At 47.8% G+C, this 25825-nt stretch overlaps 1 protein-coding gene across 2 annotated transcripts in view; it reads left to right on the top strand.

Annotated features, from left to right (window-relative positions):
- The window catches only part of Asb18 (ankyrin repeat and SOCS box containing 18), a 62771-nt gene that overhangs the window by 21619 nt on the left and 15327 nt on the right, over positions 1-25825 (top strand). For both annotated transcript variants that reach the window (XM_077791202.1, XM_026396013.2), the window contains 2 exons: positions 230-497; positions 20411-20915. In XM_077791202.1, coding sequence (XP_077647328.1) covers positions 230-497; positions 20411-20915 — 773 coding nt within the window. The remainder of the gene's footprint in view (positions 1-229; positions 498-20410; positions 20916-25825) is intronic.

Here is a 25825-nt window from a genome sequence, read left to right as displayed (position 1 = left end):
GTACCCTTCCCAACCTTTCCTTCTCTCTCTCTTCCCTGTCTCCACCTCGGTCTTGCTCAGTGTGTCTCACAGCTCTCTGTCCCTCTATACTGTCGGGTGTGTCCCCTGCATGTGCACCTGGTACCTACCGCCAAGCAATTGTCTTCTGCTTCTCTCGCCTTAGTGTAGCGTGGCCCCATAGGCTCCCCACCCAACCCCATCATTTCACACCTTACCCACCTCTTTCCAGGCCTCTGGACCCTGGAGTACAAGCGGGAGCTCACCACGCCCCTGTGCATCGCAGCAGCCCATGGCCACACCGCCTGCGTGCGACACCTGCTCTCCCGCGGCGCTCACCCCGACGCCAGCCCTGGAGGCCGCGGGCCCCTGCATGAGGCCTGCCTCGGGGACCACACGGCCTGCGCCCGGCTGCTACTACAGCACGGCGCCGACCCGGACCTTCCCAGCGCCGAGGGCTTGGCGCCCCTGCACCTGTGCCGCACGACCGCCTCGCTCGGGTAAGAGCTCCTGGGTGGGGGACAGCCGCGGCCCCGGACTCCAGCCACACCTAGGACCCGGCCTCGGGACTCCTCCCGGACTCCGACCCTGGGCCGGGACGCGCCCTCGGCCGCCAGTCCCCGGACCCGAATACGCCGGGGCCCCTTCCCCAGCTCCGGTCCCACATCCCAGATCCAGGACCCCTGACCCTGGACCCCAGACTTGGCCCCAGGCGCGCACTGGCCCCGCCCCCAGGCCCCGCCCCGCCGCCGGCCCCCGGGCGCGTTAATTAGCGCTTGATTGCGAGCGCGGGGAGGCGCCACGCCGCGGTAATGAGCGCGCTGATCGCGCCCGCAGACGCGCGCTGGAGAATGCTAAAAGGCCGCTGGCGGGGTTGGGGGCTGAAAAATTAGGGTTTTTAATGATAATTTTATGCAGAATAATTGTCACAGTGTGACATAAATGGTTAGCTCCTCGGGCGGGGGCTTCCGAGGCCCGCGGGAAGCGGAGCCGTGCGGGCCTCGCCCCCGCCCAGGCTGTGCGGCGCCGGGTTCGCGGCCCACACCGCAGTCCCCGACAGCGTCCTCCACTCGGGGACCGCAGTGTCTCGGCAGAGGCGGCGGGGCCCAGTGTCACTGCACAGGACTTGGCTCAGTGTCCCTCTGGCATCGCTTAGCGTTGACCTTGCTTTTACTCCAGTATTCCCGTCCCCGGCTTAGGTTCTGACTATGGGCTTGCCTCCTTGGTGTGAGGATCAAATGAAATCATCCAGGCAGAGTGGTCGTGTCGCCCTGCTGTTCCCCCACCAACTGCCCTCATTACACAGGTCTCCTGCACCCGGAGGGCAAGGGCAGCGGGCAACAGGACTGCTGGGCTCCTGGGCACGGAGGCAGGGGCGCCACCAAAGAAGAGTCCCCGGTTCAGCGTGGGGACTCGGGACTCAGACCCCCACCACTCTGGAGAGTGAGCGAAAGAAACAGGGTTCTGGCTTTGGCAAATGTGGGCACAGGTACACATTCGCTAACCGTCGCCTTCCTGCAGGTGGTGAACCCATCCACCTCACCAAAAGTTCCTAGGCCCCACACTCTGTCTCCCATCCACCCACTGAGCTGCTTTCTGCAATTTTCAGCAATTTTTTTTTATCAATTTCTAGAATTTTGTATTAATGGATTATGCTCTTTTTTCTGTCTGCCTTCTTTCGACATAATTATTCTGAGACTCATCAGTGTCATGGTGTGTATCTATAGCTCCTTCCGGTTTATCTTGGAGTACTGTTCCATGGTGTGGCTGTACTACTGTGCTTATCCATTTACAGCTAAAATACATTTGATCATTTCCAGTTTCCAGCTATTACAAATAAAATGGCTACTAACCCTCTGTATGGGCATGAACTTTTATTTCTTTTGGATAAATACACAGGATTGGAATGGGTGGAACATGTGACAGGATTCAGAAGATTCTTTTTAAGGAACTGCCACACTAATTTCCATAGTGCCCTTTACACTCCCACCGCCCATGTCTGGGGTCTGCTTCCCATCCTCACCAGTTCTTAGTGTGGTCAGCCACTAACTGCAGACACTCTAACAGGGGTATAGAAGTAGCTCTTTGTGGTTTGGGTTGGTGTTCCCTGATGACTAGTGATATTCAGTCTCTTTCAGTTTAATTACTTACCATCCGTGTGTCTTACTAGGTGAAGTGTCTGTTCAAATCTCTTACCCATTTTTAAAATTGAGTTGTTTGGGTTTTTTAATTGATTTTTCAGATTTCTTCATATATTTTAGATAAAAGTCCCCTTGTTACATATGTGATGAACAAATATCATCTCCTAGTTTCTGGTTTTTTATTTTCTTCTCTGAACAGTGTCTTTTGAAGAACAGAAATTCTTCATTTTGAATCCAATGTATCCATTTTTTTTTCTTTTAGGGGTTGTATTTAAAAACTTTTTGCATAACCCAAGAAGCTCACAAAGAGTTTCTCCTTTTTTCTTCTATGAGTTTCATTATTTTACATTTTAAGATTTAAGTCTGTGTGCATTCAGCTTGACATGATGGCAGTCATATTGAGGCACTTCTGCCATGATGGCCCAAGGTAGCCTATTTTTCCTGCAGTTTCCCATTCAACTATAAATAGACAAAAACACTAGAGTTGTATATGGAGCTTTATAACCAGACCCTGGCTCCAGGGATATGCCTGGAGCTTTAATATTAGCCTAAGATAAAACAGGATCAAGGATAAAGTCACTTTTGTCCTCACCCATAAATATGTCCCTTTGGTGACTCATATTGCAGGAATCCAAGTGTTAAGTCAGTCCCCCAATAAACTGCATTCTGTGCAATCCTGGATCTACCTGCCTTTTCCCTTCAGCCTCGACTGCCGTGATGAGCAAGGCCGAACTAGCAGCTTGCCCCAAAGAGTGATGGGAGATTGGAAGAAATAAAGAGTCAACACATGCAGACCTTGAAGATAAAACACTGGGGTCGGGTGGAGTGCTGCTCTCTGATGGAGAAGCAGATCTAAAGAATTACACCAGCAATCTTTATATGTCTCTAAATCAGACTAAAGACTATCCAGGTGGTTTTTCTTTGTATTCATGAAAGTTACAGAGTTAGCAATAGTATGCAGCTACTTCCTCAGTTATATGCTACAGTTGCAATGTGCAAAGTTAGGAGCCTTGGTAGCTCAAGAAAGTCCATTGTTTGAAGTTGCTAATTCTCAGGCAGATTCAGGAGCAGCAAAGCTGGTCAAATGCTGTGGCTATCTCAGCAAGGAAGTTCTCTCATTCCCAGGAGCTGCCCTGCCTGAGAATAAGGTCGAGACTGATAAGACTCTAGCATGGAGGACATCTCCATAGCAACCAGGCATCCTATGCCTTTGCACAGAAACTTTCCCAGTCACCAAGTATACTTGGTGGCATACCACAGCCATGAAGTCATCAGGGACCCCAATCTCAGACACTGGTCTCCCAGTCACTGTCACCACTCTCCACATGTGACAACATCTTGGGGCTGGTCCTCACACAGCAGAACTGGGCTGCTCCAGAACAATGGCTGTGCTCCATTGGGAGTTGATTTCTGGATCTTATAGAGTGAGGTATGGGGTGAAGCGTGTGTTTGGCTTGTTTTTGCCTATGGGTGTCCAGCTGGTCCAAAACTGCATATCCAGCGGGGTGTACAGAGTTTGACCATTTGTCAAAAACCCTTTACTTTCTTCACTCTGTTCCCTTTGTACTTTTGTCAAAAACCAATTGACTCCATACGTGTGGGTTTCATTCTGAACGGTCTTCTCAATTATACACAAGACGCCAGGAACCGCTTTTTGTGTGAACAGTGAAAGACTAGCTAGAGGTGCCAGCTCCTCATGGTCCTTACTCCGTCCCACACACCAGAGATGATGACATCCAAGCAAAGGGGGCTGGATGGTGGCAATGTGGGTGGAAGGCTGCCCCAGGGCTGAGATCCAAGTCTAGACCTGGGCTTTGCAGTTTAGGGTCCACAGCTCTGTTCTGAAGGGGTGAGGCAGGAAGGCCCGCAGCTCATCAGAACCCAAGAGACAACAGGAATCTGTCTCACGACAGCCTTCCAGGGACGATAGGGGGGTCAGAGGGCAATGGAAGAGTCACCCCCCATCTCTCCTCTAGTTCACTGATCCATCTGGGAATTTTGACACCAATCCCACATTGTCTTGAATACTGAAGCTTCTTAATAAACCTTGAAGTCAAGAGTATAATTCTCAGGGCCATTCTTCCTTTTCAGTAGTTTGGCTAATCTAGCTCATTTGCATGCTCATATGAATATTAAGTATTAAATACAGTTGGTCATTTTCTTCAAAATAGCTAACTGGGTTTTCACTGGGATAGCTATGAATTAAATCAATCTGGGGAGTACTGACATCATAAAAATATTGAGACTGGTAACCCATGGGTCCGATGCATCCCTCCATATATTTAGGTCCTATAGCTTCTCTCAGCTGTGTTTTAGTTTTCAGTGCCCAAGACTTGCAAATACTTTGTGAGATTGTTCCCTAGTCATCTTATATTGGAATCATAATATTGTTCATAATATTTTTATTCCAGCTTTGGACTATGTGTAGCTATTATATGAATCCAAAATAACATATTTGTGTCTTAACCTTTTATCCTGCAAACTAACTAAACTCACTCATTGTTCTGGTAGCTTTTTATAAACTCTGTGGGATTTTTACATAGGAAATAAATTTTTCTGTAGGAAATATATCATCTTCAAATAAACACTTTTACTTCTTTTGCCATACAGATGTCCTTTCCTGTTTTCCTCCAGTGGCATGTTGAGTAGAGGTGGCTAGGGCAGACAGTTCTCCTTGTTCTGACCTTAGAGGAAAGCATTGAATGTCTCCTCCATTGTGTATGATATTAGATGTAAAGGCTTTATAGATTCTCCTTTTCAAAGATAGAACACTCCTCTTTATTTCTTCTTTGCTGAAGGTTTGTATTATGAGTAGATATCAAGTTTTATTAAATGATTTTCTTACATATACAGAGATGATGTGACATAATTTTTCATCTGTTAATTATAATGATTTACATTGATTTGATTTTCAAATGTCAAACCAACCTTGCATTCCTGGAATAAACCATACTTGGTCACAAAGTATTAGCTTCATACATATGTAAATACACATATGTACATGATGTTGGATTTGATTTGTTATAATTTTTCACATGTGTATATATTTTCATGAAAGATATTGGTCTATGGTTTTCTTGTAATGCCTGTCTGGTTTTGGTGTCAGAGTAATGCTGGCCTCAGAAGTGTTCCCTCCTATTTTCTGGAAGACCTGCAGTTGTCCCTTAATGTTTGGTACAGTTCTTCGTGAAGCCATCTGGGTAGGCATTTTCTTTGTGACAAGTTTCTAACTATGGATTCAAGTCCTTTGCTAGGTGGAGAACTACACAGTTTCTTCCTTTCTTTTTCAGAGAGCTTTCAATCTGTCTCTTATAAGAGATTTATCTCTTTCAACTAAGTTTTGAATTTATTGGCATAAAGTTGATCCTTGTTATTCTTTTAATAGCTGCAGAATCTATAGCAATATCACCTCTCTATCTCATGCAATTGGAATTCACATCCCCCACACACAGTCTTGTCTTTGGTTTCATTGATTTTCTCTATTAGTTTTCTCAGTTTTGTTTCATTGATTTCCACTAGATCTCTTTTACTTTCCTGTCTATATCTATCTATCTATCTATCTATCTATCTATCTATCTATATATTGGCCTTCATTTGCTCATCTTTTTCTAATTTCTTAAGGAAGATGCAAATGTCATTGATTTGAGAATTTTCTTATTTGGGGATGTAGGATTTTAGTTGTACATATGATCCTTCCATACTATTTTCTGAAGCTCACAGATGTTCCTATGTTGTGCTTTTAGTTTTAGTCAGTTCAAAAGACTTTCTAAATTTCCTTTTGATTTTCTTTTTAATTTGAATCCTGGGTTAAAGTGTGCTTTTAGTTTCCAAATACTTGGGAATTTTTCATATATCTTTCCAGATATCTTTCTATTTCTAGTTTAATCATTGTGTTTACAGAACTTACTTTGTATGACTTTACTCCTTATAAATTGACTGAGACTTCTTTACATTCTAGAACAGGTTGTATCATGGTAAATGTTCCATGTACACTACAAAATAATGTGTGTGCATCTGCAGTTATTGGGTGGACTGCTTCCTGGCTGCCATCAAGGGCATAGCTTCCCTCACTTGGGCCCAGAGCAAGAGAGTCTGCCATCTATGAACTGAAACCTCTGAAACCATGAGCCAAAATAAGCCTTTCCTCCTCTAAGTTGTTCCTGTCACATATTTTGGTCACAGCAGTACAGAACCTGACTGACTATTCATGACATTCTTCATACTTGTTTTACAAGTTATTTTTAAAAACAGTGTTAAACTCTGTGACTATAATTGTTGATTGATCTCTTTTTCCTCATCGTTCTATCAGTTTTTGCTTCAAGTATTTTGAAGTACTATTATCAGGTACACAAGTGGTTAGCATTGCTACGTCCTCTTGAAGAATGAACACTTTTTTCTTCTGATACTAGGCATTTAACCCAGGGGAGCTTAGTCATTAAGCCACATCCCCAGCCCTTTTTACGTTTTATTTTGAGACATGGTCTCGCTAACTTTCTTAGGGCCTGGCTAAATTGCTAAGGCTGGCTTTGAACTTGTGATTTTCCTGCCTCAGCCTCCCAAGCACTGGGATTACAGGTGTGCACCACCATGCCCAGCAAGAATGGACATCTTTATCATTATGAAATGGTATTCTTAATCTCTAGTAGTATTCTTCAGCCTAAAATCACCTTGATATTAAAAGACATAGTCTGTATTAATATAGCTTTCTTTAGATTATTTGCAGCATGGTATGCCTTTTTGCATCTGCATCAGAAATCTATTGCTGTGTCATAAATTAGCACAAATGCAGAGACTCAAAACAACACACACTTCTTACCTCACAGTTTCTGGCATTTGGCCATGGTTTTGCTAGATCTTCTGCTTCTGGGTCTCACAGGACTGCATGCTTGGTGATACAAGGCCTACAGTCTCATCTGAATTGTCAACTGGGAATTTGCTACCAAACCTCTGTGGTTACTGGCAGAATTCAGCTTCTCAGGTACTGTTGGACTAAGGGTCTCAGCTCCTGGCTGACATTGGTTGAAAACTGTCTTCAGTTCCTTTCTGTCATTTTAGTCAGCTTTTTATTTAATTATTTATTTTATGCTGTGACCAAAAGGCCTGACAAGAACGATTTTAGAGAAGGAAAAGTTTATATGGGTATCACAGTTTCAGAAGTCTCAGTCCATAGACGGCCAGCTCATTGCTCTGGACACAAGATGAGGCAGGAAGAAGAAGGGTGTGGTGGAGGAGAGCAGCTTAGAACATGCTCCAGAAAACAGAGAGAGACCTTCCCTCACCACAGACAAAATATATACACCGAAGCACCTCCTCCAGCCACACCCTCCTTGCCTACAGTGACCACCAGCCATTTAATCCATTCAAGTGGATTAACACGCTGATTTAATTGATTGGTTAAGGCTTTCAAAACCCTATGATTTCACTTCTGACTGCTCTTGCATTGTCTCACACATGATCTTTTGGGGGCACCTAGTATCTAAACCGTAACACTGTTGCTGGCCATTCCTGCTGCTATAACAAAATTCCATAGACTAAGTCACTTATAAATAATAGGAGTTTATTGCTCACATTTCTGGAGGCTGAAAAGTCCAAGGTCAAGGTGCCAGCAGATTCAGTAGCTGGTGAAGACTGCTCACTGCTTCTAAGATGGGGCCTTCTGGCAGAAAGGGTTGAAGAGATGGAAGGAATGGACTTGCTCTCTCAAACCTTTTTATAAGGATGTTAATTCTATCCATGAGGACAGAACCCTCCTGGCCTAATCACTTCCTAGAACCCACCCACCCACTTAATACTACTGCATTGAGGATTAGCTGTCCATGTAAATTTTGGAGAGACAAAACATGGAAATTATACCCCTTGCCATGTGGGACTCTGTAATATTGCAACTTGCTTCATCAAAGCATGTGAGCTGAGAAGACAATAGAGAGATTTGCTAGTGAGATGGGAGTTATGGTCTTCTGTAATCTACTCACAGAATGACTCCCTATCACTTTTGCCATTTTCTATCAGCTAGAAGCAAGTCAAAGGTCCCACCCACATTCAAAGAGAGAGACTCAAGAGATGAACACTGGAAGGTATTCATGGCCTGATCGCTAGGAGACTAGGCCAGAAGCTGCCAGCCATACCAGCCTTTCACTTTGAACTTATGTGTGTTCTTTTTTAAGTCAGCCTCTTGTGGTAAGATCATCATTGGATCTTGCCTTTTTATGTGTAATCTGACAGTCTTTGCTTTTTAATTTCATGTTTATATCACTTACATTTAATGTAATTTTGATATGTTAGGTTCAAAGTAAACCTTCTGCTTTTTTTCCCTATTTGGTTCATCTATTCTTTGCTCTCTTTATCATCTTTTTTTGCCTTCTAAACTTAGAAGTATTTTTCATAATTCCATTTTGTCTCCTTTTTGCTTATTAAATATAGCATTTTGTTGTGTTAGCATAGTGATTCCTTTAGGGTTTTCAGTATACCTCTTTCCTTATCACAGTCTGCCCTCAGTGATGTTCATGTATAGTGTAAAAGTCATGTGATAGTATACTTCCATGTCTCTTCCTGGCCTTTGTGCTATGGGTATCATACATTTCACTTCTACATTTAAGTCCCACAATATATTGTTATTATTTTGTTTAAATGGTCAATTATCTTTTAAATATATTGACATAATAAGAAAAAAAGGTTTTTTATTTCTAGCCCTGTAGTTAGCATTTCCAGCGCCTTCATTGCTTTTTGTTGATCCAGCATTTCTTCTGGAATAGTTTTCTTTCTGCTTAAAGAACTTTCCTTAGTGTTTCTGGCACTGAAAGTCTGCTGGTGGTGAATGCTTTCAGATCTGTATTTTTGAAAAATACTGTTTCACCTGAATGTTTGAAAGGTGTTTTTGCCAGCTAGAGAATTCTGGAGTGACAGTTTGGTTTTTCTTGACTTCCCCCTCCTTTTCCCTCTCCCTCCTCCTCCTCCTCCTCTTCTTCTTTCTGTACTGCAGACACATGACTCCACTGACTTCTAACTTGGTTGTTTTGTTTTTCAATGAGAAATCTGCTGTCCTCCTTATCTGTACTTCTTTGTACCTAATGTATCCTTTCCCTGGCTGTAAGATTTTCTACTTTTCACTGATTTAAGCATTTGCTAAGGATGTGTCTTGATGTGATTTTCTTTCATCTGTTGATTTGTACTTTTCATCAAATTCAGAAAACTGTTGGCAATTATTTCTTCCCCTTCTTTTATACCCACTCCTTCTCTCCACCAGGGCCTTGGAGCACTGATCATGGTGTGCACACCGTGCCTCTTGAAGTCTTTCCACAGTTTACTGGAGCTCTGTTATCTTGTGCAGTCTTTTTATCCCTCTGGGGCTGATTTATCTTTCCTTCTAAAACCCCTGATGTACCAGGAACCCCGACTAGTGTACTTTTCATCTTAGATGCTGTAGTTTCAACCTTAGAAGTCCAGTCTTGGGTCTTTTCCATATCCCTCATGTGTACTTCACTCGCTCCGCCTTTCCTCTAGCCTCCCACCCATATGAGGACACTTGTAACTCTGCTTCAGTGTCCCTATCTGTGTCACTTCAGGGTCACTTTGGTTGATTTTGTTTCTCTTTATTTCACTGGGTACTGGATATTTTTGTATTTCTATCAATACTCTTTACTTTGGGAGGTAAACTTACTTGGAAATAATTTGATCCTTTTGGATCTTGCCTTTAATCTCTGCTAGGCAGGATGAGAGCAGGATTTAACAGAGGTGGATTTTTTCTCCACTCCTGGACAGCATTTTCTTAAGGCTCCAGTGCATGCCTCATTGGTTGTGAGGTTTTATGCTCTGGTTGTGGAAACAGGCCTGTGCACTCTACAGGCACTCTCCCCTAACCCTTTCAAGGCTGTTCCTCATAGGCACACAGTAATCAGTACTCAATACCCAAGGGGCCCCTCTGCAAATTCTTCTCTTCTCCAGTACTCAGCCCTCCGCCTTCCAGCTGCCTCTGCTCCCTAGGAGTGCAGATCCACCTCCAACTTGAGAGCTCACCAGCTTCTGCCTGCTCCCTTTACTGCTCCTGGGAGCCTGGGGGCCCTTTGGGGGGGCTGTTCAGTTTGCTGTACTACACCAAAGTTCTTAATTTTGACAAATGTACCCTCTAATATAACAAGTTAACTTCAGGGGAAGCTGGGTGAAGGATGTGCAGCAACTCTCTGTCCTATCATCCCAACTCTTCTGTAAATCTGAAACAATTCTTAAATAAGAAGGGGTTCTATTTTATTTTTATTAGAAAAAAAATGTTGCTTTTTGCTAAGAAATGAGAAGGCAGTAGCTACGCAGAGCACAAAACACTGTGAATCCTGACAGCAGCCCTCGGGAGAAACCAAGAGTCTGACACGTGGACATCATGAAGAGCTGTGACCAGGAGCAGACCATGGGAGCTACTCATCCCATAACTGGGCAATAAAAACTAATTTTCTGGCTTCAGTTGGCTTTTCAAAAAAAATCATACAGGTCTAGGACATTGTTTAATAAGGCCTTTGAAACGTCTTTGTATTAGAGTGGTTTCTTTTTTTTTAATCTCCTTCTGTCTTCCTCTCTTTCCTCCTCTTCTTTTCTGTCCCGTTTTCTCATCTAAATCTCTCTCTGTGAATCTTTCCCTTTGACGGTTTAATTTGGGAGTCTTGACTCATTCAAATCTTCACTATGGGGGAAAAGTTAAGTGATGGAGAAGCCAGAAGTTCACCAGCGCTAAGAAGCAGCTGACTTAGAACCCTCCACACCAATGATCACAACGGAAAACGCTGGCAGGTTCCATTGAACACCTCTACAATAACGCAGCCAACTACCTTGAAGGATGAAAAGTTAATAGATGTCAGAAAGGACTTGAGGGTCCGACCAGGCTTTTCAGCTTTAAAGAGTCCCCCTAAAGTTAGACTCCGAGGAGGTCTGGCTTTGGGGAGTATAAACATTATCACTTTGACAAGAAAGAGCTACTTTCTCTGGAATCTTTTTATACATAGTAGATTTTAGGTCATCCTTAATTTTTTTTTACCTCCCGGTAGAGAGGGGGTCGTTGACCTACATACAGAGCCATTTCATTTTCTTACTCTTATGACAATGGTCCCCACACCTAGGGACCCAGCTCTGCTCTGCCCCTTTTAGTCGGCAATTCTCCGTGGGCATAGGACTTTAAAACCTTTGAGTCTCTGAGTTCCTGGGATTTAAAAAAAAAAAAATTATGTGTGCTTCCTTCCAACCAGCAAGCTTCAGAATTCAGAATCCAACACACAGAAAGGGATATCAGTCCTTTCATCTGGAAGCTTTTGAAGAGGTTTTCCCAAAAAGAAAAGTTCCAGTAAAGTTACCTGTGCACACTGGCGGCCGGCCCGCCAGCCTCGCCCTATTTATTACCAGATTCCTCCCCTCGACCCTTCCATTCTTACTCTGAGATAATTAAAATGAGAGAAGAATTTGTTGAGTCCAGATTCTTTTTCTTGTCTATAGCTGTCTTGATTTAAATGAAAGCCGGAACAACTCACTTCCTTCATGGGACTTATTCATGAAAAGCACACAGCTTTGCTTTTGGGGGCTGGTTGTGTCAGATCAACTAAATGAAGAACAATTCATGAGCCAGAGTGAGATGAGGGGAAGCAGCTAATTATCTCAAGTGGGAACAGACATCATGGAAGAAAACCATCGCACGATTCTTTTCGAGTTCTGACCCAGCCGATTGAAATCCGGGGAGACGTAAACAAAGCACTAATGATCTGCAGGGCTGTGGTTCCAGGCCCCTGAGGACACCAAGGTCCGCAATGCTCAAGTCCCTTCTATAAAGCGGCACAGCTTTTGACACACATTCTCCCATGGACTTTAGATCATATCTAGATGACCTACAATACCTAGCACCATGTCAAAGATAGGGTCTGTGCTTTTTAGGGAATAATGACAAGCAATAAAATTCTGTGTTCAGGCAGGACAGATGCAATTGGCTTAACAGCTTCAATCCCTGGTTGGCTGACAGTGCAGATGCAGAACCCATGGATGTGGAGGACTGACTGCACACCAATGATCACAACAGGAAACGCAGCCACTGTCGGGTCGGTATCTGAGCAGGAAGCTTGGGCTCCTTCCCCTACCCCACAGCCTCCAGCTGTTAACAAGGGTTTTACTGCATGAGAAGCAAGGTTCACAGGCTTGGATATGTCACCCAGAAAACAGCCGCTCTTTCCACAGCTCAGACGAGTGCTCGATTCACCCTTCCAGTAGGAAGAAGGAAGACATGGTCTTTTTCTGGTCTATGGCTGTCTTGATTTAAATGAAAACCAGGACAACTTGCTTCCTTCATGGGACCCATGAATGAAAAGCACACAGCTTTGCTTTTTTGGACTGGTTGTGTTGGATCAACTAAACGAAAAACAATTTATATGCCAGGAGTTCAACACATCTTAAGGAAGATTGAAGGAAGAGGAGCCACCCCCACTGGAGGACTTACTGTCTGTAGTTGAATGCACTCCTGAGTGTTAGCAGGTGTTTTTTTTCCTACGATCATCTTAGGTCTGCAGGACTTGGTCATCCCCCATCACGAGATGAGAAAACTGAGGCTCAGAGAGGGCCAGTGCTTTGGCAGGGACAGTGTCAGAGCCGGGGCCCCAAACCAAGCATTGTGCAAAGGATGCTAAGATTACCTCTCCCTTATTGACTGATTTATATGTGTGTATAAACTGCCTATCATCTGGAAGTAGTTCCACTCATCTGTAACCATTAACTTTCAAACATGTTCTATTATAGGCTTTCAAAACTTCCCAGCCTTTGGCGGCATTCTGGGCAGATTTACTCATCTTTTGCTTCCCTCTGGGCATAAGCCTTAATCAGATGCTGCATGAAAGACAGATGCCAATGAGCACATCAAAAGGCATTCACCACCTTCAGTCATCAGAAAAATGCAAATTAAAACCACGAAGATATTCACCATGTCACTGTAATGATACAGTCACTCAAAACAAATAAACATCTGACACCACCAAATGTCGACAAGAGTGTGGAGCCACTAGAACTCCCACACTTCATTGCTGGGTGTGTAAAACGGTTAGATCTCTTTGGAACACTGGGAGTTAAAAGTTAAATGCATAACTACCTGCAATTCCACTTGTAGGTATTTACCTAAGAGTGAGAATATATGTCTACAAAAAGATTTATACAAAAATGTTCTTAGCAGCTCTGTTCATAATAGTCACAAAGTGGAAAACATCTAAATGTCTATCAATATCAATAAGAAAATGGATTAAAAATCATGGTATATCTAATCGATTGAATATGACCCAGCAATAAAAACAAGAACGACTTGCTGTGTGCTTAGAGCAATACAGATGAATTGTTGCATGCGCAGAGCAGATGCAAGAAAAATAGAAACTTCTAGAAAAAAATAAAACTGCACCATGGAGGGAGAAATTGCAGGGAGAAGTGGCTGCCTCTGGGGGTGATAACAAGTGGCAATCAATGCAAGAGGAAACATGGACATGTACTACATCTTGCCTGGGCTTTTGATTATGATGATATATTCCTTTGGAAAATTCATTCAATTATACTCTTAAGCCTATACATTTCTCAGTATGTAAATTTTACTTTAAAGATTCATACACCTTTTCTCTCATCCAGATCAAACAAAACCCCCACTCCCACCCCTCCTTTTTCTCCTCCTCTCACTCTGGTGCTTCTGGGTCTCCTTCTCCATCCAGTATGTTGGGACCAGGACAAGAGAGGAGGGGGAGAAGCACTGTCTATTCTTGTGTCCAGGAAGGACCCTGGTGAAGCTGCTTGATGGACACGAGGGGAGGCAGTGGAGCTGATTTCTGAAATCTTGTTCCCTAAATCATGTCTCCATTCTCCAAGATGCAGGGCTCCATTTGTGATCTGAGGACAGTTTGCCCAAAATATCCCCTACTGCAGCCATGCAATGCTTCAGAAAAACATCAAATGGCAGCCATTGCTCCAAGGGAAACTGTGATGATAGAAATGACCAATAAGGTTTTCTCCTGAGCCCCCACCACCCTGAGGATCTGTCCGTTCACATCAGCCATTTCCACTGTCATGTGTATGCCTGATAGTCTCATAATTTAGCATCCCAGGAGAAAGCAAGCCAGAAGGAAACACAGACAGCAACGGGGTGGAGGGCAGGTCCCCAAAGGACAGCCTCAGCAGAAGGTCCAAGGAAATAAAGTGGAACTGCTCCTCCATCAAAGTCTCAGGCCTGTGGCTTCCCCATGCTTCCTGCAGAGCCACAGGAGGGAACCTTCTCCAACGGCGCCCTTAGACAATGATACTGCATTTCCCCAAGTCCCCACCCACTTTCACGCAGCATCCATATTGTCCTCTGCCCCCACCCAGGGACCCAGCCTGCGGCTCCAGGCACCCTTCCCCTGGGACATGTCTGCAGCCCATCTGCTGCCACGTCAACTCCAAGAAGGAAAGGAGCAGCAGCCGGGATCCAAGGAGACTAGCTCCTCATGCCCATCACCCTGCAGACACACTGCTGAGCGCTGAGCCCCTTCTGTCTGTCATAAGGGATTCTGGCAGCAATCATGTGAAGTAAAGGGCATGCCAGGATAGTCCAAGGGCTCCAGGGAATACGGAGAGAGAAACCGTTACCCAGGAGACAGCAGTTTCGCCTCCTTAATATTTCTAACAAGAGCTTATGAGCAGCGTCTTTTGTCCCCTGCAAAAAAAAAAAAAAAAAAAAAAAAATCAAGCGATGTGTTCATCTGGAATGCAGCCATATTGGTAGAGTTCTTTGTGGTGCTTGTTGCTTTGTTCCTTCGGCATCATCTTTTTGTGGGTGTGGAATCCCTCCCTTGCCCAGGGGGACTGGAGCTCACCATGTGCTGTGAGGCCACCGTGATGCTCTGGTCCCCACCTCCAGCCCCCTGCTCAGACCTCTGAAACTGAGTCGCACCCAGCACTAGGGAGAGTGAGACCTTCGTGCAGCAGCGTTGCTGGGAATTCTCGGTGGGAGGAGGTGCCGGTGCCCAGCCCACAGCTCGACGCCCATGGGACAGGCTACTTCCTGCCCGCGCCCACTGCAGGGGCTGTCAGTGGGCCTCCCGGGAATTCCCATGAGTGCTCAGGAAGAAGCGCTCCCTGCCTTGAGAGGAGAGGAGCATGGGAGGGTCCTCTCCTGTTGAATGAGTGAAGGAGGGAGGAGCTTAGAGATAACTTGAGGGCAATACTTGGTGTGGTTCCTGGCTCGTGGCAGGTTCTAGACCAATAACACAGGCACGCTTTGCTGTAACGTCACAGCCGCACAAGCCTAGACAGCATGACCCCTGCACACCTGGATGCTGGAGCCTATTGCTCCCAGGCTACGAATCAGGAGAGCAGGTCAACCTACTGGATACTGAGGGCAATAATGTCTGTGTGTACAAACATCTAAACCTAGAAAGGGTCTAGCAAAAATCCTAGGAGTTAGGAATTTTTCAGCTCCGTTATAAAAGCTTAGGCGACCGCCATCATGTATGCTCACGAAAACTGACCAAACACAGCCAGACGGTTGTGACTGTACTGGGGCCAGCAGTGAGGTGGACCATGTAACTGAGAATTTGGAGCCAGACAAGCCACCTGGGCTATGTCCTGGCTGCAAGGTCTCATGCAAGCCACTGGTCTTCTTTTAAGCCTTGATTTCCCTACCTGTAAATTCCACCAGAATCCTGAAGAGTTACAAGGACTAAAGGTCACATTTGTTTGTTTGTTTTTAAAAAAAAGACCAAGTATTGGGGAACCCAAAGCCTTTCCAGCTTATAACTAGGAGGCAGGGGAGTACCATTTGGGGGACTGTGTGAAGTGATTAGGAGGCAGAGAAGATGGGACAGAGAAAAAGGTGGGAGAAGGGAATCCTAAGGCAGACCGGCGGGGGGTCTGGCTGACAGAGCAGGGGGCAGAGGAAGAGGCCAAGGACAAGAAAGCCCAGGCTGGGCAGGACCTTCCGCCAGAGGAGGTGACCAGGAAAAGCTGTGGCTTGGCAGGCTGCTGCCGGTGGACAGGAGCTGAGTTGGGAGAGAGTGGACTCCCAGCTCACTTCCTCCTTGGCATGAATTTAAGGGACATGGATTCAACAGCCCTTGATGGCTCCTCTCCATTCACTCCTGCCTTTGGGTCAAGCTACTCTTTCTTTGTGCTGTCAACCTTGGGCCCTGTAACAGCTGTCAGCGAAGTCATTATCCATGACAGGGATGAGGAACGGAGGGGGTGAGTGTGTCCGTCCAAGCGCCTTCTTACAAGAGGCTGTGGAGATGGCATGGAGTCTCCTCCATCCCAGTGAGAGGGAAAGTGCCTCTCATGCTCCAGATGGGAGTGCACCCCCTGCTCCCCACACTCACTGTTCCGCGCTGACCCAGGGCCCTTCCTGGCTTCTGCCCGTCCATCAGGATACCAGGAAACCTGTCGCAAGTCCCAGCTCTGAGTAAAAGGCTCAGCCCTCATGGGCTCCCCACACAAATCTGGGAGTTGTGCTCCAAGTAGGCCATTTCTCCAACTGGGGACACAGACACAGCACTGAGGACCAGTGTTTGAGGAAGGGCCTGAGTGCCCGGGTCAGGTCTGAGAGGTCCCCGAGACTTTAGCCACTTTTCTGCTGAGCGTGGAGTGAGCCGTGAGAGCCCAGCCCGTTCTACTCACCTTCCCGAGGGCCATGCCTACAAACATTCCGGGGCTGAACAGATCAGTGGACAAGCTGAGAGTGTTTGGGAAACTGGAAAGCAGGGCTGATATTATTGGAACCTGCGAGCTGCTGCTGGAGCTGCTGAGGGTGGCTTGTGATTAATAATGCCAGGTGTGGCTATATCAAACTGTTACTCTGATTTATGTTGGAAAATTTGAAAATACAGGCAGGTGAAAAGGAAATCAAAGCCCCTGTCACCCAGTCATCCAGAGACAACCAGAGACAACGCACGCTGCCCTGCCTTGTCTGGTCTTTCCTTCCACACACATAGCCATGGGCAGCTTTTCTACATGGGATGGCACGTGCTGTTTGGTATTGGACTATCCACATGTCCAGGACACAGCCCCCTCCACACCATCACTCAGGTTCTCAAGCTTCTTTTTTTTAAGATTTTTTTTTAAGATGGACACGTTATCTTTACTATATTTATTTTATTTCTTTTTATGTGGTGCCAGGAATCCAACCCCAGTGCGTCACATGTGCCAGGCAAGAGCCCTACCACTGAGCCACAGTCACAGACCTCTCGAGCTTCATTTTTTTTAAATATTTTTAGTTGTAAATGGACACAATACCTTCATTTTATTTGTTTATTTTTATGTGGTGCCAGGGATTGAACCCAGTGCCTCACGCATGCTCGGCAAGCGCTCTGCCACTGAGCCCCAGCCCCAGCCCGCGAGCTTCGTTTTTATTAACTGCCCACAGTGTGCCCACAGAGACGTGCCCTCTGCCAATCTGTGCTGTTGTGTTGCTTCATACCTGCGATTCTGCAGTGCTAACCACTGCCCACGGTCAGAAAGGCCAAGGTCGAGCTACCTGGAGGCTCCTCATTAAGACAGAAAAGAGCACCCTCCACCCTCTGGAAGGCTGGCCAGTGTCCTGGTTCTTCTGACTGGTGTCTGGGCTGCAGACGGCAGCCCGGCCATCCACCAGGTAGGCTGAGGACCTGGAAAAGAGGACTGGCTCTGTTTCCTAGGGACATCTTTGGAGGCTGCGGTGCTTTTAAAAAAAAATGTAGAAGAAAATGGTTTGTAATTGTTTGCTAGTCTCAGTGGCAAAAAAAAAAAAAAAAAAAACCAAAACAGAACCCTTGATTTCTAACCTCCTGCGGCATGGTTCAGCATTCCTCCCAGAGTCAAGCAGGAAGACGCTGGAGCGCTCTGATTATAAAATTTGCATGTTCTCCTAGCTGGTTACCGTGCCAAGGGACATTTCACATCACATTGTACTGTTTGTCAAAAATCTTTTGCCCAAACAGACCACTTCTCAAGATACTGCTGATGCTGAGTCTAAACAAACACAAAGGTAGAATTTAAAATACTGAGAGTTCCTAAGAGGAAATATAAAGAGATTGAGGGGCAGCCACTGTCCGCTCTGAACCTTCAACGGGTGATCTGGTTCAGAGCCCAGGTAGATAAATGACGGAAAAACAGCAGAAACAAGGCTGCAAGGTGTTGATTCATGAAAAGCGCCTGTTCAGCATGCTTTCAGGGAACACCAGCACTGTTAGGCCAGGTGCCACAGGAGACACCGAGACATGAAAGAGCCCCCATGTCCACATTCAAGGAGCCAACAATCTAAGAGAGGAGACAAAGGTGCCAGCGAATGTTGGAAACATGGTGTGACAAGTCATGCCTGGGCACCTGCAGGCTAGATGCAGGACAACACAGAGCTGTGGCCCTCTGCCTGGTGTCTCTGGGAAGACTTTCGGATAGGAATGTGGGGGCCATGGTGGTGCCAGGGGATTAGGAGGAAGGGAGAACAGGCAAAGGGAGAACAAAATGGCTGGGGGTTCTAGGGACCCCCCCCCTGGTGAGGTAGGACTGAAATCCAGCTGGGTGGAGCCTCCCAAGGTGAAGCTGGTGAGGTCCACGGGAGCTGGATCCCAGGGCAGCCGGTGTCCTAAGAAAGGAGCAGGGCTTTGCCACCAGGGAGAGGAGCTGTTGGGTTTTAAGCAGGTGTGGCTCTTCTGATTCACATTGGCAAGCCTCTTTCTGGATGGCACGAAGCTTCCCAGATTGGAGCAAGGGACAAACTAGGAGACCTGTGAACATTCCAGCAAGAAGTGATTTGGTCTCTCAAAAGACAGTGACAGTCCATGGAGGGAGGAAGCCATTCAGGTAATTATTAAAGAGATGGCACCAACTGGCTGAGGCACCAATACAGTGGGGAGTGAGGGAGGGACAGGACAGAAGAAAGAGAGTAAGTAAGCTGCAGAGCAAGACCCTGGGCATACTGAAAAGGAGTCCAGGGAGGCAGGGCGCAGGAGGCCTCCCTCCACAAACCCGGGAAGACAGCACAGCAGTTGCAGAAACAGCTTACAATACCTGTTGGAACAGACTCCTGTGCAGGAGGCAGGCAGGTGAGGGGGTTCTTGGCGTGCACTCTGAATGGAGCAGGTACAGTACTGAAGAGCAGGATGGGGGCAGAGTCACAGCACTCTAGAAAGCTGAGGAAAGAGGACTCAGCCTCCAGCACTGAAAAACAGTAATTAGCCAGAGCCCCGAGGCCAGCTGAGACCAAGGCCAGTCCCCTCAAGCAGTGCTTTCCCAGCCCCGGGCTCAGCCGCCAGGAGAGCGAGAGGAATGAACTCCAGGTTAAAGGGGTGGCCATCTTTTGCAGGGCATGGAAGCCTCATTGCAATTCAAGGGAACTGAAGATTAAGAAAGGGAAATCAGTGACCCCAGTGCTGCCCGGGGATCAAGGAAAGCCAGGAAGGGCTGAGAGACAGAGGTCAAGGACTCAGGCTCATTAGATGCCCACCCTCGGACGGAGCAGACTGAGTTTTCCACCAGGTACTAGGCCATGAGGTCCAGCCTGGGCCTGCCTGGAAACAGCCACCATTCAAATGGCAGTCAAGGTGTCAGGAGTGCTTCCAGGGGCAGTCACTCTTCTGGGAGAGGCCTTGGCAACTCGGCTCAGGTACAGTCTAGGAACCAGCAGAAGACACCCACCTCTGGGGGAGACAGAGCCTCACATGGGGGCCTGGAGCCTCAGAAGGTTGTTGGGGAACTGAGCTACAGCCCAAATTCACAGTCCCATCGAAGAGAGTCTGTCTGGGATAAAGGTCGCCCCACAACTGGACATGGTTCTGTTTCCACCTGACCTTCCAGCACTGTGTTGAGGACATGGCCGTGTTGCACTGAGTCGGTGCTCTTGAGGGATAGATAAATTATCCATGGGAACAGGAGGGCTCATGTTGGTTTCACTCTCTAAGGAACTCCCCCTAAATCTGAGACCACCAGACCCTGAAAGTCCGGGTATTACAAGGAACGCAGGTGACCAGTGCATGGAGAACTGTCATTCGTCCACATTACTTTCCCAAGTAGCACCAAGTTTTAACTCTGAGTTTTTACGAAAGGTCCCAAGCTATTCCCGTTTTGTTTTTTTGTTGTTGTTTTGTTTTGTTTCCAGATAGTTTGAATTCCTGTGCCCTTTGCACTGGAGACCCAAATTCATGGATTTTCTCAGGCTCTTGGTATTCAAATGGGCTAACCCGCGGCGTAAACTCCAGCCTACCGGCGGGCAGTAGATAGGGGGCGGCAGGGGTGTGTGTTGCCCCGTCTTTCCCCTGGTGACAGCCTTGGCCTCCCCGCAGGTGCGCGCAGGCGCTGCTGGAGCATGGTGCCTCGGTGCAGCTCCCGGGCGGCGCGGGCCGGGACACGCCGCTGCACGTGGCAGCGCAGCACGGCCTGGACGAACACGCACACCTCTACCTAGGCCACGGAGCGCGCGTGGACGCGAGGAACCGCCGCGGCGAGACGGCCCTGAGCTTGGCCTGCGGGGCGGCGCGGAAGCCCGACGAGCACGCGCGCTGCCTGCGCCTGTGCGCGCTGCTACTGCAGCGCGGCGCGGCGGCGGACGCGCGCGACGAGGACGAACGCAGCCCGCTGCACAAGGCCTGCGGCCACGCGCGCCACAACCTGGCGCGCCTCCTGTTGCGGTACGGCGCGGACGCGGGCGCGCTGGACTATGGCGGAGCCTCGCCGCTGGCCCGCGTGCTGCAGACGGCCGCCTGCGCGCCCCAGGCCGCGCCGCAGCTCACGGTGCAGGCACTGCTCAACCACGGCTCCCCCACCGTGTGGCCCGACGCCTTTCCCAAGGTAAGGCGAGCCCCAGCTGGGCTGGCATGCGCCACGATGGCCATCCGTGGCCGATGGCGGAAGAGCATCCCCAGGGAGCTTTGCCACGCAGAGGCTGGACTTGGGAGCTGGCTTTGCATGCAGGCTTTCAAACTTTGACGGGCCCAGGCCCCCGGGGGCGATTCTGGGATGGAGGCTCTGTGTTTCTAACAAGCTCCCAAGTGAGGCCGAGGCTGCTGATCTTAGGACCCCACTTTTTGAGAATCAAAGGCCTAGAAACTTCCTAGTGGTCAGAGTCACAAGGAAATTAAGAGGTTGGACTGTAAGTAGCATTATCAGAACATACCCTTTCAAAAGAGTAACGTGGGGACCTCTGGCGTTTATTTCAATGACGTTATCACGACTCAAAACACGTTGGCGGTTCATCTTCTGGTGTTATTTTCTGAAAGATGAAAAACTAGTCTCTGTTTGCATCTGGTGTTTGATCTAAAACGAAATTACCCAGCCTCCTCCTCCGCCTTGTTAATGATAGCACTTAACACCCTCGCAAATTCCTCTCCTTTAGCCTCTTCACACTGGTGTGAAATTCTCGGAGAACGATGTTGTCCAAACATCTGTCTACCTGAGTTTCCATACGTCAAGTGCCTCCTTCTGGGTCACAGCTGTGTTGAGACTTCAACTCCATTTCCCAGGTTCTTTCTTACCTTTGTAAACTTGACATCCGATCCACCTGTCAGATCTGCCCTGAAATAATAATGATGAAGAATAAAGATTTCTCATCAGAGAAAATACCCAAAAGGCAGGGAGTGTTTCCAAAAGAAGTTTCCAAAATGTTGTTTGGAGTAGGAAATTGCCCTTCCCAAAGACTTCATTGAAGGAAATCATTTCATTGGATGTAAAATTTTTGTGTATTTGACATAAAAATTGATCTCATTACCCAAGAGGAAAAGCCATAGGCAAATGACATATTTTGGACTGGCACGTTTTTAATAGATATCAGGAAGGTTGTTACCCAAAAGAACAGTATCTGAAACAGTACAGTTCACATATTTCTCTCAATGCTAACTCTGCATTACAAATGCATTCAGGGTAGAGAGTATGTCTACAAAAGGAAAGGTAAAAGGTGGGAAATCCACTGAGACCAACATGATGTCCCTTTATGTGACCAACATGATGACCCTTTTCTGTCACTATCTCCCTAAGGTGCTCCTCCAAAGCATTTCAACATGGTAGACTCTTAAAAGGAGGAAACGCCAGCATGCTTGCATTCTCTGATGCCCTTTGTGTTCATAATTTAGCCCTTAACCTTTCCCATTACTAGCAGGCTTAGTTCATCAACCTGTGTTATAGAAGCAAAACTCACCGCTGCCCTGCCAGTCACATTGCATCTGCATTAAACCATGACGTGCACTTCAACACTCCTTGTATGACACTGCATACAGAATGAAAGGAGCAACCTTATAGGATGAGCCTCAAGTGGAAAATACATGGAGCCATTTTTAAAGAAAACATTAGGAGTCAAAATGTGCCAGTAGCAACCAGGAATAATCCTTCATTAGCCTTGATGTCGTTTTAGTGCACATGATCTTTGCCCAGGTTTTCAAGTTTTGAGGGCAGACTCACAGCCATCCCCTCTAGAGACCTCTAGTGCGTGAACTCTTGTCTCCAAGCTACAGGAAATACCCTGCCTTGACCTAGAGATGAAGGACAAAGCCTCTGGCCCATCTTCAAGACTCTGTTCTGGATCCCCAAAAATATGTCAGCCACACATGACTGGTATATAGTCAGTGGTCCAGCTCCCTCTGCCCAGCCAGGCTGGGGTGAGTCCAGGTTTACCAGGCAGTGAGAGGTGCTTGGCCCCTGGTCTAACAATAACTATCCAGTCAATTCCACCCCAAAGTGGGAAGATTTGGATTTTTTTTTTTTTTAGAAATCTTTAATATCTTGAAGTTTCACCCAAGCGTGGCCACTGCTGCCTACTCTGTGCTCAGGTGGTGCAGACAAGGCAGCCCTTGATCAGGGATGTTGAATGAATGCAAAAGTTTCCAGCAACTATAGGGTATGCAGCCGCCTTTAACCTCTGGACAATCCTCACACTTCCAGGGGGTGCCCCCACACCTGGCCAGGAGCAGCTGGTGGATGGGGACACATGTACCACACTGAGAATCCTCCAAGCAAAGGTAGAAGTGCCTGTGACATTCTAACCTTGCCCCAGGACAACCAGACAATATGCTGTGATCTGGAGGTGGCATCTTCCTCCCCCAGGCTCCCCGAGAGTATCCCACTGGGGAAGGGGTCTAATCACGCACAACATCAAAGGGACAGGCCCAAGAGGGCTCGGCAGCCTTGGCTAGTGTCCATAAACACTCACACAGGCCACAGAGACGCTCAGCAGACAAGACTCAGGCGCCACGGCGGGGCAAGCACAGGCCACTGGGAATGTCACAGAGCACGCAGCCAGTGGGCAGCAGCCGTACTTTAAATAGATGTAAAGAGACACCCGTGGAGCTCAGAATGACTGAGGCACAAAGCTTCACAGCGAGCTTGGGACATAAATCACCATTGCCCCACACCAAGACAAGGACACCTCCTCGGCAGCAGGCAGACACAAGGATCTGCCGGAGCCCCGCTCAGTGCTCCGTGGAGAATCAAAGGCTTCCAGCCATCCTGTTGACAACGCCAGGCCTCTCTTCCCCTCTGAGCTGCAGTTCACACCAGAGGCTGGCGCAGGTGGCCAGCTGCAGCACCATGTGGGCTCTGGAAGGTGTCACACCAGGTTAGGGTCAGGCCTGGCAAATGCCGGCAGGAGGGCAGAGATGGGCCTGAAAGTGTTTGGCACCTGCCACAGGCCCACCGTGTGGACTGGATGCTTGATCTGGATAAAAGAAAAGGCTCGAGTTTCTCTCCTGCGCCTTCCTACCTGGAAGGCGCGTTCAGAAGCCAGTAATGAAGCCCAGCTTCCCCTTCTCCTTGGCACCTCCCACCTCTTTGAAGAGCACATTTTTGGTTCAATCTCAGAACACAATTTTGGAGCCACAAAGGGAGGGGTGCCCTTAAGTCCAGCCCCCTCCAAAACTGACATGGTAGACCCATAGTCGCGGAGCTGGGGGGTGGAACACCAGAACCCTACCAAGTTCCTTCACCTAGAATCACTGCCCTCCCCTGCCCCCTCCCCCTCCCTGGTTCTCAATCAGTGCTTGGATTAAGTGGCCAGTCTCATTTGCTCCCCAGTATCACCCAACCACCTCCACAGAACTTGTCATTTGCATTCACCATGTGTGTGACCAAGCATTCTAGCCCCTCCAGCCCTGACCCTATGTTGTACTGCTTCTGTGACCTGTGGAGCAGAGGTCACACTGAGCAGCAGAAATGTACCTGCAGAGGGTCATCAACAGTTCCTCCTGGGACATGACCAGGAGTCGGGGAAGTGCAGGACAACACCACGGTGAAGGTTCCCCAGGCCGCGAAGTACCCACTTCGGTGTGGGTGGTACTGGTACTGGTGTGGTACTTCCCGAGGGCATCCTTTGCACATTGAGTTATGCGTTCAGTGGGCTTGTCTTGGGGACTTCTGGGCTGGAATTAGAGAGACCACACGTGTTCCCGGCCCTCATGGAGTTGCCTGTCTTGTGAGCTGAAAAACCACACGTGCCAATGCGAAATCGCTGTGGTGACAATTGCCACATAGCCAAGAGCAGATGGGGGCTGGTCTGGTGGGGGATCAGAGGCTACACCGAGACCCAGCTATGTGAGGCCTCAGGGAAGGGACTTGTTCCAGACGGAAGGAACAGCAGGGACCAAGACCTGAGCCTGGACAGCCAGGCGGAGGCCTTGCCGTACAGTGTGGGATTCTGCAGTAGTGCACACCCGTGAGCCCAGCCCCAAGAGAGGCTGGGGATTGCAAGATTGACGCCAGCCTCAACAATTCAGCAGGACCCTGCCCCAAAATAAAAACAAAAAGGGCGGATGATGTAGCCCAGTGGTAGAGCATCGCTGGGTTCAATCCAAGAACCAAAAACAAGAGTCAAAAACTGTGGGAATCTACTCCATCGTTTTTAAGCAGAGGAAGTGCCATAATCCAACTCATGTTTTAAAACGAGTTCTCTGCAGTCCTGTAGAGAAGATGCTGGAGTAAAAGGCAGAGGGAAACCACTGGCCGTTGTGGAAATCCAGATGAGGGGTGCACTTGGCTTGAACAACGGCGGGTGGAGGTGGGTGCAGGCAATGACAGACTCTAGAAAGATCTGGAAAGCCCTGGTCTTGCCTCACCTGGATGTTGACAATGCCAAAATAGGGGCCTTAAATGTTGACATTTTCTTCTTGACCTAGTTACAGAATCAGATCAAGTGACTTCACCTATTTACCCCAGTTTCACAGGATTTTAGGGGAGAACCTAGGATAGCAGTAGTCAAAACCCAGGGCCCCATTTCCTGTCTTCACAGCCGCGTGCTCGGCTCCGGGGGAGGGACGGCCATCGTAGGAGCGCCTCTGTTTTCTTGCCCTTGTTTTATTTCTCCATCTACATATAAAGCAACGTGCCTGTGTGATTTCTCCCCTTAATTTTCTCTCTGCCGCCTCATTAGCTGGAGAGGGTCTGCGTGGACACTAATGACATCAGCATGTCAGAGTAATGTGGCAGCCGCCTCTCCACAGACAGCAAGGAGGCAGCGGAGATTTTTAAACTGTGTTGGCGTAAAAATGATGAAGGCAGCCAGCTGCCTGGCAAACAGAGGGGCACAGCGCTGAGGGGCCGGGAGGGGCGGGGAGCCCCAGAGAGGTGGAACAGCGGAGAGACAGAAAATGAATTCCCAGAGACAGGCAATAAGACTTTGTCACAGTCTGTGACCCGGGGTGGGGGAGGGGTGGTGCTCTGCCTCTGAGGGCAGGCAGCTCTTCCCAGGCGGGGGACCTTCGTGTTCCGTGCTGTCCCTG

This window comes from Urocitellus parryii, chromosome 1 (assembly GCF_045843805.1).
Source record: "Urocitellus parryii isolate mUroPar1 chromosome 1, mUroPar1.hap1, whole genome shotgun sequence".
In the NCBI taxonomy this organism is placed as follows: Eukaryota; Metazoa; Chordata; class Mammalia; order Rodentia; family Sciuridae; genus Urocitellus; species Urocitellus parryii.
The sequence above is the reverse complement of the archived record's forward strand: the minus strand, read 5'-3'. Positions and strand labels throughout refer to the sequence as shown.